The sequence below is a fragment of the Peromyscus eremicus genome, chromosome 15 (assembly GCF_949786415.1).
Source record: "Peromyscus eremicus chromosome 15, PerEre_H2_v1, whole genome shotgun sequence".
Taxonomy (NCBI): Eukaryota; Metazoa; Chordata; class Mammalia; order Rodentia; family Cricetidae; genus Peromyscus; species Peromyscus eremicus.
In genome coordinates, this window is record NC_081431.1 from 8,927,828 (window position 1) to 8,948,586 (window position 20,759).

General features: G+C 45.4%; 1 protein-coding gene across 2 annotated transcripts in view; it reads left to right on the plus strand.

Annotated features, from left to right (window-relative positions):
• Nucleotides 1–20,759, plus strand: part of Tgfb2 (transforming growth factor beta 2) — an 86,012-nt gene that overhangs the window by 37,819 nt on the left and 27,434 nt on the right. For both annotated transcript variants that reach the window (XM_059280450.1, XM_059280449.1), the window contains one exon: nt 19,614–19,777. In XM_059280450.1, coding sequence (XP_059136433.1) covers nt 19,614–19,777 — 164 coding nt within the window. The remainder of the gene's footprint in view (nt 1–19,613; nt 19,778–20,759) is intronic.

A 20,759-nucleotide genomic window follows, 5' to 3' on the forward strand; every position in this document is an offset into this window, starting at 1 on the left:
TAAAGGCGTGTGCCACCACCGCCTGGCAATCATCAGTCTTTTATAAAAACAAACAAAAACTTTTATTACATTTACTCTGTGTGTGTGTGTGTGTGTGTGTGTGTGTGTGTGTGTGTACACGAGCACACACATGTGCTGACATGCCACAGTGCACACATGGAAGGCAGAGGACAACTTGGAAGAGTTGCTTTTCTCCTACCTTGTGGGGCCTGGGGATCAGACAAGTAGGTCATCAGGCCTAGCAGGTAGCTTCACAGACTGAGCCGTATCACCTACCCATACCAACAACTCTTGTAACCATAAGTGCTGTGGGATGTTCTGTATGGCAAATGTGTTGCTATGATTGGTTGGTAAATAAAACACTGATTGGCCAGTAGTCAGGCAGGAGGAAGTATAGGCGGGACAAGGAGGAGAATAAAGCTTGGAAGTGGAAGGCTGAGTCAGAGACACTGCCAGCCACCACGATGACAAACAGCATGTGAAGATGCCGGTAAGCCACGAGCCACATGGCAAGGTATAGATTTATAGAAATGGATTAATTTAAGCTGTAAGATCAGTTAGCAAGAAACCTGCCACGGTATACAGTTTATAAGCAATATAAGTCTCTGTGTTTACTTGGTTGGGTCTGAGCGGCTGTGGGACTGGCAGGTGAGAGAGATTTGCCCTGACCGTGGGCCAGGCAGGAAAACTCCAGCTACACATAAGAGCAGGTGGTTTCCTAAGACTTGTCCTACTGAGTCAGGATCAGCTCTGCCACAGGTTCCTGATACCAATAGTTACAAGTGATGCAGCAGGAGCGGCCCCAAGAGTCATGCTGTTTGATGGGTCCTTGAGGCAGAGAAAAGGATAGCTCCTGTCTACAAGGTTTCCCATATTGCCACTGCCTTGAGATTTGTGACATTTTCCGTAGTCCTTTATGGGAAAGACATTGACTTCAGCTCAGAGTACACACAACTCTTCTCTTTCGCTCCCACTCCCAGAATGGTGTTAATAATATGACTCTACCTTGAGTATTTGCTATGTTCACATTTCTTGCCTTTTGTCATTCTTACAGTTGTTCTGAGCAGTGAGCGCAGTGAGGATATGATTTAGATACAGCATCATTTTTTATCCCTGACTCAAGGCTGTCTGCTACAGCTCAGGGAAGAGACTTTGATTTTACTGTGGTCATATTAAAAAGTTCCATGGCCCAGAGGACCCAGGATTTCTACTCAGGACAGCTGTTTCTCAATGGAAATTCCCACTTGCCTTTGAACTCATGTTTCTTCGAGGAAGACGTATGTCCTCCTTTGTCTACGAACTGAGGGGATATTTTACAAAACTTTAGTTAGATCCAAATAGCTAATGGCTGTGCTTGTGAAAGTAAGTAGACTTGGTAAATTCAAAATGAAAAATAAGAGTGAGGTGTTATTACTGCATGTCACCTTTTCATGCCACTGTAAACACCTAAGAAGAACTCTATAATACTCCATATGACAAATGTTAAATCCAAGACAGCCAAGGCTACGCAGAGAAACCCTGTCTCGAAAAATAAAAAGAAAGAAAGAAAGAAAGAAAGAAAGAAAGAAAGAAAGAAAGAAAGAAAGAAAGAAGCACAAGGGAGAAGCTGAGTGTGCTTGCCAAGAGCTAGAAATACGCCCTCTGATGATGAGCCGAGGCTGGACCTTCCAGGGTGAACAGAATTTCTCTCATGTCAAGGGTTTCTAGGTGAAGCATGATGTAGGTATGTTGGTGTGCCAGAAGCTCTTGGCATGTCTGAAGATTGGAAATGGTATGGTGTGCTTAGAGCAGTGGAGAGAGCACCGTGTGGAGGTGGCAGAGAGTGGCAAGGCGGTGACAGAACACTCCTGCATCTGGAAAGTGAGTTTGGGGCCACAGGGTGATGCAACTGTCTGTTTGAGTATTTTAGGTGTATTGAGACTTCACCTGTTGGAGGAAAGGATGATTAAAAATGGAGGTAGGCTTGCTTCATGTTACTGTATTCTCATTGAAGATGTGTGTGCCGTGTGTTTTGTTCAATAAAAGTAAGTTTTAGTACAGTGATAACACCTTGCCTTTATCATTTTGCATTTAGCAAAACAAAACACTTTCAGCATGCACGGTCCTATTGGGGTCTGGCTAGAGTCCCATAAGGGGATCCCCAGTTCATAGGTACAATGAGGCTGTGGGTTTCCCCGCAAGGTAACATGACTTCAGAGGCGAGTAGGAATTCCTCCTGAGAAGCAGCAGCCCTGCGTAGAAACCTTTCATTCCCCTGGCCATGAGACTTGGAAGATTTTAATTGAAGGGCTTAACACATGTCAAAACTAAAATCAAAGGCTCTTTACTGAGCTGCATCAGACAGCCTTGGGTCAAGGGTACAGAACAACAATGGTCTCGACCAGTGAGAGCCTGCTCAAGGAACTTCATTCCAAACAAGCCTGGCTACAGCAGGAGCCATTCTCATGCATGCCTACTTTGAATGTCAAATGTCGCCAGGGCTCTCCCAGCAACACACGGTAAAGTATTGTCTAAGATCTTTAGTAGACATGGGGGAACTGGTGTCCACCGTCAGATCTATAGTGGACCCCAACCTTCCTCTTAATACTCACTTCTGCTAGCCCCTCCCACATGGCACATTTCAGATTCCTCCAGAGCCCCGGGGGTCACTGTACAGGAGCTGTTCATGCATGACTTTCTCACTCCCTTTTACCCTCACCAGACTCACAAGACAAGATACTGTGATTGAAGCCTGGAGACACAATCACCTCTATGTTGACCTTCTTTATTATACTGGACTCAAAATGCTTTTAGGATTCTGTCTGGACAAGACAGATATTTTAGAATGCTGAGCACACCCTTGAAGTTCAAGATGCTGCCTCTCCTCTTTGCCTCTCCGTGTCCAACTCCTCCTGGCATTAGGCTGCATGGACATACATACAACATAAATACTGAGACAGTCTATCCATGTCCTTTGCAGGACTGGGTGCTGGAAGCAGAGGCCCCAGGCACCTCAGAGAAACGGATGTAGAATCAGACCCTGTGTGTAATTAGAGCAGGACTATGGAAAAGGCACATTTAGTTCTAAGAGCTCCCAACTTCCCTCCTAAAATAAGGTCATAGACAGTCAGAGATCAAGTGGGGGTTGCTGTTGTTTCTGCTGCTTGAATATGCAAATATGTGTTTGGTGCGTATGCATGCATGTGTGTGAGTGCACATAGGTGTGGGTATGTGCATGTATGTGTGTGGATGCACATGTGTGTGTGTGCATGTGTACATGACTGCCAAGTGTGTGTGGAAGTCAGAAGTTGATGTTTGCTGTCTTCTCAATTGCTCTCTGCCCTACTCACTGACGAAGGGTCTCTCACTGAACCTGGAGGTTGCTAATTGGGCTAGCCTACCAGTCCAGTTTGCCTCAGGCATTGCCTGTCCATGTCACAAGTTCAGTTGGTGGCTTTTATGTGAGTTCTGAGGATCCAAACTCCAGTCCTCGTGTTTGTGTGGTGAATACTTTATCTACTGAGCTATCTACAGAGCCCCAACTAGAGTTTCAAAAGTCTGTGTTGGGCTGCTCCAAATGCCTGCCGCATGTCAACTGAGCTCTTGATGGAAAGGAATTCACAGCTGTCCTCTATCCAGAGGAAAATTTAGGAAGTACATTAAACATCAGGACAATTACGGATTGTTTTGAGCACCCAAAAGTGATTTTTGTCCCTGAGTGTGACAATCATTTTATTACCTGTGCTATTTTGTCCATTGCTATAATTGCCTCTGGCCCAGGTTCTCCTTGCTCATCATGAACAAAAGAGCAGGCCCATCGAAAGACATCTTCATCCCCCAGTGAATCACAGGGACGCTGCCGTATGCTCTCTCTTTCTCTCCCTCTTCTTTTCCTCTTTCTCCTTCTCCTCTTCCTTCTTCCTCCTTCTTTCTGCCCGATTCTCACCTCCAGACCGTTCCCATCATACTGTACAGGGAAGGGCATTGTATACTGTGAGCGGCTGGCAGCTGATCCCTGAGCATAAATCATCCTCCATCATGGTCCCTTCCAGGTACTGTCACCCTCAGGCTACTGTGCACTTAGAGGAGGAGGCTTCTGCACTTGGCACTGAAAAGAGCTCTTCACAGTAACAACCAAGAGAAGGAATCCTTTCAGAGCTGGTTGAAAGGCAGCTTATGTGTTTGAATGTTATTCTATCTCTTCAGGCTGGAATATAATGAAGGTTTCATAATTGACCTTCGTAGTCTGCTTCCCTTAGAGTGCATGCCACGGGGAATGTGTGGCTCCACTGGCTGCTTTATATTTCACAGGGGAAGCTAGACTGGAACTCAGAAATTGTTGCAGTCACTGTTCTATTGCTGAGAAGAGACACCATGACCAAGGCAACTCTTAGAAAAGAAAGCCTTTAATTAGGGGCTTGCTTACAGTTTCAGAGGCTTAGTTCATTATCATCGTGGTGGGGAGCATGGCAGCAGCTGTGGTAAGGCAGATGTAGCTGAGAGCTACATCCTGGTCCACAAGCCAGGGGTGGTGGGCAGAGACAGAGACAGAGAGATTGGGCCTGGCATGGGCTTTTGAAACCTCAACGCTCACCCCTAGTGACACTCTTCCTCCAACAAGGCCACACCTCCTAATCCTTCTAATCCTATCAAAGAGTTCCATTCCCTGGTGACTAAGCTTTCAAATGTGTGAGTCTATGGGTCCATTCTTATTTAGACCACCTCAGGGATCAAGAGTGCAGCATTGAGTCAGCACTAAGAGGTACAGGGAGTCACTTCAATCAAACCATTTGGGCTCTCTGGACTATGGCTTCCTTAGGAGAAAAGGGAGGTACTACTACTCATTTTGCAAAAGTACCAGGCTCATGTGAAATAAAAAAGATGGAGGCTCTTGATGTGATGGGATGACCCAGGAAGACCCCAGGGACTGTGGATAGCATTCATCAGCATCCTATGGCTTTTAAGTGTTTGAGAGAAAGGATGAATTTGCTTTTATTTTGTGTTTTTGTTTAACACATATTTTATATTCTAAGAGATGTTCGCCTAGACCTGGAACTAGCTCATAGGATGGGAAATATGGTAGGGTCAGCCAGCCTGAGCTCCCGAGACTTTGTCCAGGAGCATCTTGGTTGGGAGAGTGAAGGGGAGTTTGCAGAGGAGGTGTGTGAGTCCCTCCTTTTGGCCACAATGTCAGAGAGAATTCCCAGGTGTGAAGGGCACTGCAGAAAATCAGGAGAGTTAACAAGTGATTCTGGTCCAAGCTCCTCTGGCCAGTGTAGACCAACACACTCAGGGCAGAGTCACATGAGCATTCTGTAGTACAGTATGTAGTGTACAAATCAATCATGTAAGAAATATAGATTCTAGATCTATACTTTCGTGTTCTTCTACACACAAATGCTAAATTAATTGATCTGGAGGCAGCTGTGGAGCTGCCCAGTTCTTCGTTTTTAACACAAACAGGAATCTTTCTGACATGTTTAATCTTTAAAAGGGATCTAATGAGACCATTGCAATGTGACAAGAAGTAGGTGTCTTCTATGATACAACACACATCTCCTGCCACAATGAGAGATCCCACTAACTTCAGGGTATAGGTGAACAAGCAGACGAACTCTCCTTTGTGAAAATCTCCCACCTCCATACCTTTGTTTACTGTTACCTTTACTCAAGTTATGTTGGTATGTGTGTGCACTCCACTGTGGCTTTTGGGAAATTCTCTATTCGCTTTCACCCTAACACGTTGGCAAAGTAATGGCCTATCTTCTGCAAAACTCCTTTTTAAAGATGATTTAATAAATACTGTCAAGATACATAGGAAAGCCACTGACAAGATTAAATAGTCATTTACACTATTTCATCTGCCCAGCTGCCTATGTGAACCATGGCTGTGGGGGCTTCTGGAGCCCACTGAGTTTTGACCCCGGTCACAAAGTTTTCTCCAAGCCTCCGGGTATTGTTTCTGTCCAGTATTCTTTCCCAGTATCCCTCAGAGTGGATCAAAACATGGACATTCTGTGGCCTCCCCACACAAAAATAATGAGTGCAGCTCAGCTGTAGAGCTTGCTCACACCTAGTTCAGTTATGAAAGTAGCACATTAAACATTTGGAAGGGCTTTGCCATGGACTGCTTCTGCAGCGAAGACTCTAGATTTGAAGACTCTTTGCTCCTCTTATAAATGGCGGCCTGGCCTTGAAGCCCAGAGAGCTACTCGGTGCCCAAGTGAACAGATTCTTAAAATAAGCATCGCACCCCTGGCTGTGCTCCAGAGTTCCTTCATGGTCCAGTTCATCTGGATTCTTGTAATTCCTATATGCTCCCCTATCTTAATTGCCCATAGCTGTGTCGCCAATACAAACAGGATGAGGGAAGAGCGTACACCCTGTGCACATACCCGTGAGCCCCCAGAAAGCTCCATCCTGGAAACCTGGAGTGTTTTCTGTAAGGCACCAAGTGGCTGGCTGTTGAAATGCCAGTGTAGGTAGTGAGGAACTCAGCCATCCTTCCGAGCAGTTCACCCACCCACCTCACCGTCTTTACAGTTCAGATGGAGAGCTGCTGTTTAACATAAAGAAAACTCCGAACTGGTCACTCAGCTTTTGGAGGACATGCGTTTGGAAGCTAGTCTCAGTGCTGGTTAGTACAGGTTGGGTGTGCTGGGACAAAGTGGATTCCAGAACTTTGCTCAGCCTTGTCCTATCGGCTGTTTTCAGTAGGCGTACAGCTGGCCTGCTGACCTATTTTGAAGTGTGCGACTAGGTAAATCAGAAGCCCCTTCGTGGTGACAGGTGACAGCGTAGTTTCAGACTTGGCTGCCCCAGCTGGAGTCGAGCAGCACAGTGCACAGGGCCTGGAGAAGGATGGAGTTTAGTGTGGATTGAGGACTCTATCCACTTCAACCCTTTGTTCCTTAGCTGTGAATTTAGGTCATCTAGAGAAATAAGCAAGACTATTGTTCTGACTTGATACCCTGTCCCCTGAAGCATCATGTAACAAGATGATCGATGCCCAGTCCACTGTGTCCACCTTCAAATTCCTCTCAGTGTGTTCTACTGAAAAATCAGCTTCACCAAATTTAAATCCACACAGAATAGTGATAAGCGATGCCTCAGCATATCTGTGTAGGGTGATGGTGTCTTGGCCAGGTGTAGTGGCCACACCTTTAATTCCTGCCCTTGTGAAGCTGGCAGATCTCTGTGTGTTCCAAGCCAGCATGATCTACATAGCAGGTTCCACTCTAGTGAGGGCTATTTAGTGTCTCTCTCTCTCACACACACAAACACACAAAAGTCTATAGATTAGTTCCCATGGATGAGTCAAGTCGTATTTTATTATGCACTTGAAATGCATAGAATTGTAGTGTGGATGAAAAGTAAAAATAAAATAATCACAATATGAGAGAGGGTGTTTCTTGTTGTTTTTTTTTTTTAAGTGTAAGTTCAGAGCAGGTAACAGTCCTCCATGTGCCTCTATAATTATGTTCAGGCTGAAGGGAGTGAGTTTAAGATTGAAGCAAAAAGAACAACCAGAAAAAGTGAACATGAAAAACAGTGAAAGGACATAGGGGCTTTTGTATAGAAAAGATATGATGAGGAGAAAACATTAAAAACTGGCCTCAGAATTTTTAAGCAGGGCTGAGGGGAAATCAGAAGCTGTTGTCTTTGGGGACAGACCTGGGCCTCCCCTGGAGCCCTGTGCTTGGCCTTTGTCTGGAAAGAACGTTTGTACAGTGGGAGTTTTCAGAGACAGCTGAGTCTGCGTTCTGAGGGTTTTGTCTTGGACAGTCAGTCAGAGGGGTTGGACACCGCTAACACTGAGCACACCTGAGGAACATAGGCCATCAGTCCCTCCACACACACTCACATCACTCCAAAGAGTCGCAGAGACTGAGTGTCACAGTACTTGCTTTACTTCCATCAGACTGGGTCATCAGGATCGTCTATTCCTTTTCCTATTTGTTCTCTGCCAAGTCATGGCTTTAAGATGTTCCTAACAACAGTCCATGCCACTTGGCTCAGTTGGTGAATAACTTTGCCATTCTAGCAGGGTGTGCCCTGCCACTTACTAATTCCAGCTTTAAGGCAGAGCAGTGCATCAGCATAGCATCTCAAAGTAGTTAAGTGACTGCCCTTCAAAAAGGAAAAAAAAAAGAAAGAAAGAAAAGGTCATAAGCAAAAGCATAAAAGAAACATGGAGAACTCAGACTGGCTGTACTGGTTAGTTTTTTGTCCATTTGATACAAACTGGGGTCATCAGGAAAGAGGGCACCTCAAATGACAAAATGCCATCTGATTGGCCTGTAGGCAAGTCTGGGGGACATTTTTCTTGATTAGTGATTATGTGGGCAGGAACAGCCCACTATGGGCAGTATCATGCCTGAGCAGGTAGTCTTGGAGAATATTAGAAAGGTAGCTGAAGATGAGCCTGAGGAGCAAGCCTGTAAGCAGCACTCCTCCATGTTTCTGCTTCGGTTCCTGCCTTGAGTTCCTGCCCTGACTTCCCTTCATGATGGGCTGTGACCTGGGAGCTGGAAGCTGAAAGAAACCACTTTTTCCTTAAGTTGTTTTGATCATGTGTTTTATCACAGCAGTAGGAAGCAAACTAGGATCCTGGCTGTGAGGTGTTTTTGTGTGTTTGTTTGCTTGTTTTTAAGATTTGGGCGCTATTTTCAGGCTAGTAAGAAGAGGCTCTGCCTGTGATGTGAAGCTCACAGTGAGCATACAGAGCTTAGGAAGGAAAAGTGAGATTGTCCCATAGTGTCAAGGGCTGTGTTTTTTAACTCATGCTTTGCCAGTGTTTGGTGTAATTGTAGAAAGATCCTAATCTTTCAGGTTCTCAGTCTGTCAAGAGAAAGGAAAATAAAATATGGTTCTTAGTAAGGGGTTCAAGATGACTTGTTAAATTGCTCAGGGTACAGACGTTGATATTGTGGGGTCTCAGCCTTTTAGATGCCATTGGTGGTTCAAAAGGGTGACTGGTATGGATTGTCTCCTGGACATCAGAGAACAAAATGCACAGATGTTTTGTTATCTGTCTGTCTGTCTGCCTGCCTATCTACCTACCTATGTATGTATGTATGTATGTATGTATGTACATATGTATGTATGTATGTACGTATCTATCTATCTATCTATCTATCTATCTATCTATCTATCATCTATCTATCTATCTATCTATCTATCTATCTATCTATCTATCTATCCAGCTATCTATCATCTATCTATCTATCTATCTATCTATCTATCTATCTATCTATGGGTGTTTTGCGTGTGTGTGTCGGGGGTGCGTGCTCACCCACACCATGTTCACGCAGTGCCCTTGAAAGCCAGAATAGGGTGTCAGATCCCTGGAAACTGGAGTTGCACTCAGTTGTGGGCCACCACGTGGGTGCTGGGAATGAACTCAGATCTATGTAAGAGCAGCTAGTGCTTTTCACCCTTGAGGCATCTCTTCAGCTCCCAAAAGCATAGTTTAAAGGGAAGAAAGAGAGGAGAGAAAGAGAATGAAGCAGAAGAGAGAGGAGAACGTGAGAGGGAGAGAATGGGGAAGGGAGGGAGGAAGGGAAAGAGATGGGGAAGGAAAGGAGGGAAGAAGAAAGGAAGGCAGATGTGGATGAAGGAAGAAAGGAAGAAGGAAGGAAAAATATTGACATGTTATAAAGAATGAGATCGTGCCATGTAAAACTGATTCCAAACATCTGGTCTCAGTATTGAGCTGAGTAGTGGTAGCCTATGCATGCAGTCTTAGCACTTGGGAGGCTGAGGCAAAAGGATCACAAGTTCAAAGCCAGCCTGGGCTACATAGCTAGATCCTATCTTAAAAACAAGCAAACAGACAAGAAGTAACCTATCCCAAGAGCCAGGGCAGCCTCCTCCTGGAAGGCCGTGATGGAAGGATATGAAACCTCCGCCATCTAGCTGTGCAGTGTGGATCCAGCCATGCTCTTTTCATGATTATCTTCTCTAGATTGCTTCCAAGTTAACCGGTAGCCTTTTGCAGTACCCACAACTTTTACTGTGAAGCCCAGAAATTCCCAGCCAGCCTAGAGGTGCCTGAGAAACCTGAAACTGTAAGCGAAATGGGTGTCTCTAAAGAGGTGGGGTTTTATGGGGGTAATGGAAACTTTGGGATAGAAAGTAGAAACTCCATGTCTGTCACAGTTCAAGAAAACCAAATACCATGGGCCAGCGTTACTGTTATTTTGCTTTTACATTTCTTTTTCACATGTAAGAAGGGGCCCAAACACTCCTGCTGACAGTGTGCATGCTCTCAAATAGCAGCTTGATGAAGGCCAAGTCACACAAGCTGATGCTGGCACAATTGGGCTCTCCACTGCCAGCAGCACGTCAAGTCTGACACCGTCCCCCTCCACTGTAAATTGCAGATGCTGTGGTGCTCTGTTACATTTAATAGGTGGGATGGCCGGAGAGAAAATCAGAAACCACGGCCGAGGTGCTGTTTATTTCTCAGTCATTTTATGTTAAATTGCTGTGACTTGAATGTCAGCAGTGTTGGGATGTGGTGGTGAAACTGAATCTATATCCAGTGTGCCAAGACAAATTTCAGAAAACCCCAAAACACAATTGTCTTGGTTTCTTGCTGGCTGCGCCTGTGCACACACAAATAGGAGCTGATTTATTGCCCTCCCACCGTTGGGTGGGTTGATTGTCTTGTTGCATTTTGGGGGCTGTCTAATAAACCCCCAAACTACTTCCCCGCACACAGAGGATGCCAGGAATGAGGGACCATTATACTCACTAAGCATGTCACAAGTCCGTACCAATCACAGCCAAGCTGCAGGGCAGTGGAGTCTGTCATGGGAAAGGAAACGAGAATTCTCTTCTGCTCATTGGAAGGTTCCAGCAGTGCAGTACGTGGATGCTCCTAGGGTTGGGGCAGTAGGCAACAAGTCTGAACAAGAGTGGGCAATACTGAAGTTAGTGACGTCCCTCTTACTGGGGATAGTCACAGTGTTCAACTCCAGCTCCCCCAACCAGCGCAGGGGATCGGGGATCCTATTAGGGAGTGAAGATGTAGATCCTGGCATCAAACTTTCTCAGACTGACCTTTGTGAAGGTGGACCAGTTTCTGTGTGCTCTTCTTGCAAGAGCCCATGAAATGCCAGCATTCGTACTGGGTGGTGTTCATGCCGTCCACTCTGGGGACGGGAGGCTCTTCTCACAAAAGGCAGAGAGTGTAGAATCAAAGGGCTTTTGATTGAAAGTACCACCTCACCTTGATGTTGGCTAAAAGTTATTTCACTTGCCTTACACTTCATTTCTTTATCTCTGAAGTGGGATGGTCTTCTCTGCAGAGAATGCAATCTGATCAGTCCCTTCTTTTTATGGGGAGGAGGTGGTGGGATGGGAATACTTTATTCATCCCTACCTAGTTCATGAATGGAGGAGCTGGAAGGGAGGATTGGTCAAACTCAATGTGACTGGACCAGGATTGTCTATGGCAGAAGTTCTCAAGGGTGGCTGTGAAAAGAATTACCTGCCATTCAACCAGTAGGTCTAAGATACTGATAAAAACCCTCAGATTGAGAGAACATTCATTCATAGTGGGATTCAGAGGACAAAAACAATGTGGACACCATTAAAATGAGAATGGTGTGAAGGGCCACCAGATTTGGTATACCATATTTCTGCAAGGACATGGATTCTTGTGGCAGCATTGGAATTTAATATCCTGGAAGACAGATGGGTCCTTCTACTTACTTCTCCAGCTCTTCTGGACCACTAGAAAATTCTTTACACATTAGTGGGGGTTGAGAACAAGGACTGGAGTTCAGGTCCCCAGCAATCATGTAAATGCCTAATAGGCACACTTGTGACCTCATCACCTAGAAGGCAAAGTCAGGAGATCCCTGGCACATGCTGGGTAGACTAGCTGAATCTAAAAGCTCTGGGTTCAGTGAGAAACCCTGCCTCAGTGTATAAAATGGAGAATTATAGAGGAAGACACACCAGGTCAACTTCTGGCATCCACATGTATGTACACACATGTGCAGACATATGTAAACATCCATACATGCATCCACACATACACCCCACACATACACCCCCCCCACACACACACACACATGCACGCACGCACGCACGCACACGCACACACACACACACACACACACACACACACATATACACACGCTCTCACTCATACTCACACAGCAAACTGAAGTCTTATATATTGAGCCTAACTATGACTCCCTTGATCTACAGAAAGGTCCAAGTTCATGGAGTGTTGGAACCCCTAAGGGATTTGATGCCCCTAACTCCTCTCTTCTCTAGGATAAGCATTACCAGCTTCCCTCAGTAGTTCTCAGTCCTGGTTGTGTGTCAGAACCACTTAAGGACTCCAGAAAAGCCCATCCTGATCTAGTTCAAAAGACTTTGAGGGCCTCAGATACCAAGGCATGGGAGCCTTCAAAGTTCCTCAAGATAAATGGTGGACAACGCACAGGAGGATTGTGTTGTCTTCCTTTGAAGACTTTTAGAGATCTTGTGTTGCTATAATCTCATATGTCCTTCGTAATTTTAAAGTCAAAAGCTCAGCTGTTCCTTTGTGCATCTGTTTTTATTTGTGATCTTTTCCCCCCATCTGTCCTTTATGTCAGTAGTTCTCCAAATGTAAGGTACAAGACTCACCCAAGAAACGTTCCAAATGTCATCATCCATTGTCCTTAGTCTTCGAGGACTAAGGTAGTGGGATGACAGCCCATCACTGTGATCCAACCGCACAGTGCTTCCCACTTAAGGGACCTCTATTCAGACAGAGCAGTTCCTCACTCACACTGCAGAAAAGGATTTCAGGATGAGTCAAAATGCAGCAAAGTAAGCAAGCTTACAAAAACAAGATAAGGGACACTACACACCTCAGATTAAAGGAGGAGAGTTAGCGAGAGGCAGACTTAAGGCCAAGATATGCATGCTGGCTTCTCGAGAGACTCACTTTTAGCTGCCACTACGATGACTGTATAATTTTAAGTCACATCTCTCAAAGAGTGTAATTTTCACCAAAACTTAAAGGCTACGTGGTTTAAAAATTAACTAAAAATATACGAGCCGGTTTATGTATTTATCTTATCTTAAAGAATTTCCTTTGGCAGATGAAACTGTAAACTAGTTTTATGAGGTGTGTTGTTTAGATTTAACGAGAGGGGAATGTTTGACAGTTAAGCTTGAGGCCACAAACATTCTGGCCTAAGTAAGAGATGGTTATTAACGTCTTTGTTAGAGATGCCTTTGTGGGCAATCTCAATTTTTTCAGTTGTGCACACGTGTTTCCACTCTCAGCGAACAGGAAACACAAACTAGATCCGAGGGTGAGAGATTTCTTTCCCGTCCTGTGTTTTCCTAATTTTCCCTGCCCCAGGAGTCTTGTCTTCACTCTTGTCAGAGTACATTGACTTGGAAGCCTCTTCTGGCTTTTAGGAGGGAGTCCATTTTGGATTTGAAGTGCAGATAGCGTATGACTACGTCAGGGAGGAGAAGACACAAAACCTCCCCAGACCGCTAGCAATCCCTTGCAAACCCACACCATCTACGTTTCACTTTGACCCACTGACCTTTTTTGTTTATCTTAGAAATTCCCCAAGGACAAAGACACTGCTGGGTTCCCTTTAGGTAACTGTGGCTGTTGGACACCAAGAGTTTCTCCTGGTGCTTAATGACCATCTTGTTTTAGCAGCACTAGGCTTGACCACCTAGGAACCAGTCAGTGTGGCGGGAGGTTTTATTGGGGTGGGGGAGTGGAGGGTTTCTCAGATCTGGTGTGTAATACAACCCCCACTCCAATGACTGCCACTTATCTCAGGTCCCAAGTGAGCTCAATGCTGTGGGCCCAGAACCGCACTTTGAGAACCAGTGTTTTAACAAATACCGTAAACGCCTGTAGATCCCTGGCCGAGAGTTTGACAGGTCATCTGTTTTTTCCTTGTCAATTTTGCGGTGTAACAAACTAAATGGGGGAATAAACTCTAGACCAGTGGTTGTCAACCTTTCTAACGCGTGCCGCTCTTTAATACAGTTCTTCATATTGTGGTGACCTCCAACCATAAAATTATTTTTGTTGCTGCTTTATAACCATAATTTTACTACTGTTATGAATTGTAATGTAAGTATCTGTGTTTTCTGATGGTCTTAGGCGACCCCTGTAAAAGGGTCATTCAATCCCCAAAGGGGTTGCTACCCACAGGGTGAGAACCAATGCACTAGACTATGACTAAAGCCTTACCTGGCTTAAGGGCTGAGCTCTGGATAGCCAGGGGTTTCTTACTGATTCTGTTTCTTTGTTCTTCATCAGAACACATGTGTAAGACCTTTCTTCACTCTTGTTTCTTTGTGTTTGTGTTTTGTTTTCTCTTCCTGTGTCTCCCTGGCTAGCTTAGAATGTTCATGTATACTCTAGGCTGGCTTCGCATCCATGAGTCTTCCCATCTTAGCCTCTAAAACTGCTGAGACTACGAGCGTGTACTGAATACCTGACCTGGTTTTTTGAGACCTCATTTGAGCATTATGGGGCAGGGTGGGAAGATGGAATTGTCACCCTTTAGAGTGGCCAGAACTTTCAGTAAAACAAGTGGAAGATGGTGGGAACTGTGACGACTCTGGTGACTAGCCCCTCCCCAAAAAGGGGACAGGAATTAGAACACACAGAGCCCTTTATACAGTGCCCTGGGGCATGCTGCTGCTTTTGTTCCTTCTCTTTGCCTCTAATGAATTCTGTCAGGCAGCAAGAGCTTTCCTCCCGGGCACACTCACAAAGGCCCAATGGCCACTTGGTAGCTTTGTGCAAGATCCAGGGCTCCAACTTCCCTTCTGTTTGCTCATGTAACCCTGACAGCACCATTTGCTATCTATCTGACTGGGTATGTAGATGAAGAGACAGGCTCAGAAAAGCAGAATCATGTCCTTGCTGCATTCAGCCAAGCTCTGCTTGATTTGGTATTAGAACTGACATCCTCATTGAGATCTTTCCTGCCCAGAGATCTTCTTGTTCTGTGTGGCTGTAGCAGGGATAGGTATGCAATGTAGAGGGTCTTCTTTCAAAAGAAAACCATGGGGTCTCTTGTGCAAACAGAAAAAGAGGGGTTGTAGAAAATTCTAGAACAGCTGGGAATATAGCTCAGTTGTGGAGCAATTGCATAATATGCACGAGACCCTGGATTAGATCCCTAGTATCACCAGGAAGGAAAGAAGGAAGGAAGGAAACAGACAGGAAGGAAGGAAGGAAAGAAGGAAGGAAGGAGGAAGGAAGGAAGGAGGACAGAAGGAAGAAGGAAGAAAAGAGGGAAGGAAGGGAAGAAGGAAGGAAGGAGGGAGGAAGGAAGGAGGACAGAAGGAAGAAGGAAAGAAAGAGGGAAGGAAAGAAGGAGGGAAGGAAAGGAGGAAGGAAGGTCATAGCATGTAGAACTTTTTGCTTTGCTTCATAATTTCTTTCTCTGTCTCTGTCTCTCTGTCTGTCTCTATCTCTTTGTCTCTCTCCTTTTATTTCTGACATCTGCCTGTGTGGACTATTGGACACTGTGCTTCTCTGGAACTGTGTTATTTCTACACTGAGAGAACCTCACAGGCACCTAAGGTCCTGCCCTTTATCTCACATGTTCAGCAAGCTAGGGTCCCTCTGACCCTAGCTGACTGTGATGCCTTATCAAGCCAGTGTATTTGTCCCATAAATCTCTTGCTCTATCCCAAGATGTGGTAAACTCCACAGTGGCCTGTGCTTGGTACCTAGAGTGGGCTGGAGGTGTGTTCCCACTGAATGTTCCTCTGATTGCACTGTGGCACTGCCACCAAAAGATGTGGCAGTTGCCACCATGAAATGACTTGGATTGTGTGCCTGACCCCAGTTCTTCTAGGTGTAGAAGCTAACAGTGGTCACTAGGCAGTCTAAGAACACTGAATGAGGATGGGGCCACCAGAGAGCCAACGGTAGAGGCAGAGAATCCTGGGAGATAATCAGTGCAGGAGCTGAGGTTCCAAGTCTCATACCCCATTGTCATGTGGGACTTTACTCACAAAACATTTAAAATTTAAAATGATTAAAGATTTCAAGATGCCACTGTAGAGCATTCAGCTGGAGTGTGGTGCCTTTCATTCAGCTGGAGTATGGAGACCCTGTATGTCTGCTCTGATCACTAGCCCAAGAAGTCAGTTTTGGGATATGAGGAAGTAACTGTCAATAAAAGACACCTGAGCCCAACATGCTCATATAGAGAGAATACAATCTATATAATAAATTAGTTATTCGGAACAGACTTTAGTCAGTATGTAATGTTTATGAAATAGTATGTGATTAAATGCTACATTTAGCTTTCTGTATACAGTTACTTTGCAAATTATTGAGCACTTAAAGCCCCATTCCCTAGCTCTCCAATTCTCCAGATTTGATTTAGCAAAGATATACAGCCAGAGCAAGGTGAGGGGGAGACTGTTCAATCCATGACACACGAAATCTTCGATACACACAATTTTCTCTGAGTGCAAGGCATGTGGGAAACCAACAGAGCCAGTGGCTGGTATGAAAGCCAGAGGGCTGAAGGAAAGTCAGTGTGCTTGAGTAGAAAAAGTGGGTCAGAAATGGAAAGGGAGGAGTGGACCAGGCTGTCAGTGTGGGTAAGCTGGCGCCAGTCAAGCAAGAATACCTGGCCACCTGGCGAGAGTGGAAACTGGGATTGGAATTACAGGGGATTATAGCAAGGACCCATCCCAGAGGGGGAAGTGAGTTCTTGGAGGAGGCAGAGGAAACAGCTCATTCCTCCAAGGCTAAGTGGGTGGATCTGGGCTGCACAAACCATTAAACCCCTACCCTGCTGCTCTGGCACCCCGAGCTGGAGGAGTGAGCTTGCCTTGTTCTGGTTCTGGTTGCTGGTAAAAACTAACCCATGACGGTCAGAGCAATTGACAGCGATATTTCCCCCAAATGAGAGGACATTTGTCAAGTTGCTCAAGTCCCTCATCCAGGTCAGAGGGCTTGTGATCAGTAAGCAAAGGACAGTAGGGGACAGCTGGGACGCTCCCTTAGAAGGGGTGGTTCGGGGGTCAGAAGCTTTTATTGAGCTCCTTTGTCACATCCTCCTCCAGGCCTGGGTGCTTCACCTGGTTCCAAAACCTGACCAGAGACACTGGGCGGGACCGCTCAGCTGTCTTCCCCCTTGCGCATTAACTACTTTTACTTACGAACCTGGAACCTAAATGCAGGTGGGTATTAGCAGCCAGTTGAAATATAAGCTGTCTAAATGGTTCTACGAGCCAGCAGAAAGGACTGTTTCCTGGGATGGAGGGAAGGGACATAGCTGAGGGGCCGCACTTAGCCATCAAGCTGCTCTTGTAAATATTTGCCGACGCTCCTTCAGAGCTCAAAAGCCTGGGACAGGATCATTTGGAGATTTGCTTAGAAGAAGTAGAAACAAAATTGACCTCATGGTCTGAGGCAGCCATAAAGAGGAAACGCGTGTGTATGGGCAGAAGACCAGAATGGGGGAAAATGGTTCAAAGTTTAATAAACACAAAAGAGAATAAAAATAAATCCGGAAAGTACTTATTTACAAACTTGATGGAGGAGAAGATCGTGGCGGAGGGGTGTGAAAGATGGCTGTTTGTGGATGGAGAATGGGTCCGGGGGCGGGGCCCCACGTGAAAGCAAAGGGGGGAAGAAGATGTTTACACTGGCTGATGACAGGACACACACAAAACTGGTCCTGCGCTTCCAGGATGTGCTTTCAAAGGATGTTTGAAGCCTCTGCTGTCTAACACAGAGGATAAGCGAAGATGAATGTGGCCATACCTCCTGTGGAAGGTTCTGGCCAAGAGAGTGTGGAAAGCCAGGAGCCTGGCCTGCTCTGACAGGGCGACTAAGCTGTTTTCAGCTGTGCTGCTTAGCACAGGACTAGGAATCTTAATTGCTGGGATGGGTATATTCCAAACAAAGAAAAGGTCGATGTTGTCTCAGCAGCTACCTTATAGAAATGCTGTGCCAGGGAACTCCAAAGACGCCCTGTTGGTCTGAGGTCTTCCCACCATCTCGTCCACAGAGGGCCATCACAGTGTCTGTGAATACTTTCATTTCTCCAAAATCTGCTTATTTTGGATTTGTGGGGCTGTTTGTTTGTTTGTTTCTCAGAGTTCTGGTTTGCCAGATACAAAGCCTGAATTCATAGCAGTTGACTTGGAATTCATGGCCTGAATTTGCAGTCTCAAGGCTGTGGGGAGAGATAAGAAAAGGCACCCGTGAGGTTAAAACCGCAGCGCTCCTAAATGAGGAACGCCACTTGTTTCTAGCTGCCCTCACACTCCAGTAGAATTGTCACAGGTTCATGAGAGGCATTTACATCTGATTTAAGATCAGCAAAATGGCTAGTTTAGTAAGTTAGTGTTGATAATAGCCAGATACCTGACTCATTCAAGACTCCCATTGATGATCAACTACGCAAACAGATTTTTGGGGAATTCCATGCCTTCATGAATCCTGCCCTGAATATGTAGGGGGTGGGAGGGGGAAGAAATTCCTTGCAAATAGTCTCTACTTTCCAGATTTTTACACTTTCACAGGGAAAGCAAAATAAACAAACACAATACAGAAACAACATATTTAAAGAGAAACATAACTGTGAATGATGATGTTGTAATGAGGCCTTGTGAATGTACAAAGGGCAGAAAGAAGTACAGCTTCTAGACTAGATGGAATATTCTGGAATGGGGAAGGTAAATTTACAGGAAAAATTTGGAAGATTATAGAAACACACTCAAAAAAACCAGTGGTCTCTTGGCCCAGTGTTGGTGCTCAGTGAATGTTGGGGGTGAAATCAGAAAGTCAAGACAACCTGCTTGGGTCTTAGGGTAACCTCACTTTCATATTCAAAGGCAATGATAATTGCTAGAAAATAATAGCAAAATTCTAAGCAACGCATGGTCTTGAAATTGTTGTGTATGATCACAAATGCTGTCTCCCACAAGGCTCCAAAATAAAGGGATTGGTGCTTTCTTCTTTCATAGCTAGGATCACCTTCCACCTACCTGCAGATTACGTTACCCAAGAGTTTGAGGGCTGGACCAGGTGTGGGTAGTTTGTGGGTCTATTTTTATTTTTCAGGTTTCCTTATCATAACTTGGTCATATGTGTTGAAAACCCACACTTTAAAAGTAAAAAAACGACTCAGTCCGTGAGGCTGAATAGGAGTGGAGTATTTGGAGCCAAACTTTCAAGGAAAAAAACACACGGGCAGAAGTCTTGCCATTTAGGAGCTATTTTCTTGGCATATCTGATTAAAGTGTATGCAAGCCCAGCAGCTCTCTCCAGCCATCAACTGTCACGAACTTGTTCCAATTCGTAACCATCTAGGGTTTTCCACTGGTCTGTCAGCCTTCAAAAGACAGGGTTAACTGCTTGCTTTCAGACGTGGTTGGAAATGGTTTGTTAATCGTTCTTAATCTGCTTCTCCTGGAACTAAACACACATGTTGATTTTCATTTTGTTCCTGGTTAAATTGTTAATGGTATTAAATTGGCCATTGGAAATGAAATTCTGTAGACACTTCCCATATGGCTCCTTGGGACTATCGCACACTGTGGTCTTTCTTGAGAGCATGGTAGGTTTAATCTTTCTCAACCGTTGCCCTAACTCTTTACAGATGCCATCCCGCCCACTTTCTACAGACCCTACTTCAGAATCGTCCGCTTTGATGTCTCAACAATGGAGAAGAATGCTTCTAATCTGGTGAAGGCAGAGTTCAGAGTCTTTCGTTTGCAGAACCCCAAAGCCAGAGTGGCTGAACAACGGATCGAACTGTATCAGGTAACCTTTGTTTGCGTTGCATAGTGGGTGAAATACTTTCTGTTGTTAGGATTTTCTTCTCTACCTGTGTGATGTGAGTCCTGCTTTGTCCTTAGTCTTACCAAAACGGCTGGTCCCTCATCGCTCAGCGAGGAAGAGGCATAGAAGAGATACCAATGCTGCACACTCTCCCTCAGTTGTGTGAAGGACTGGAGTACTCACCTTGGGAGACTTTAGTCCGCAGGTCAGGCCTGTGGTCTGGAAAGCCAGAATGCACAGGCCAGACCACCCCAAGCAGGGCAGCTGAGCAGGATCTCCTCCTTTTCTTCCCTCTCACCTTTTCTCACCTCCTTCCTCCTCGCCTCTGCCACTCCTCCTCATCTCCTGTTTACTCTAACCTGTCTGGTTCTCAGCTCACTGCCTCCTCCCGGTCTCTGACTAGCCCATCCCTCAATGTACTGCCATCTAGCCCTCATGCGCATGTGCTGTTCCACATGGTGCTAGTCGCCCCGACGTCTCTCCTCTCATCTTGTCAGTAGAGCTGCTGGGCAGCTGTGTGAAACACAGATGAAGAACGGGGCTCCTGAGATTTCAGACACCGACTCTGAATCAGGTGACTCAGGTGAAGGCTGTGCGCTGAGGCTTGAGTGACCTAGGAGCTACGAGAAATGCAGACACTCATTCCCTACCCACTCCATTTTAAGGGGGTCCTCAATATGATTGCACTATACACGCACTATGAAGCTATTCTGTAAAGCCTTGCATCTGGTGAGGAAGGCAGATGTGCAAACACACAGCTATAAAGTCATCATGTCACGTGAACAACATGTGCAGGTGTAGAGGGCAGAGCCTGGGAACTCTCAGCAAGGAGCCGGTGCTCAAAAAAGGCTTCCGAAAACACCTTAGAGCACATTAAAACAAGGTAAGGGGTCATTCTGAGCAGAAGCAGCTGTGTAGTGATAGGCATTCCAATTTATTTTGTATGTATTTATTTACTTTTGCC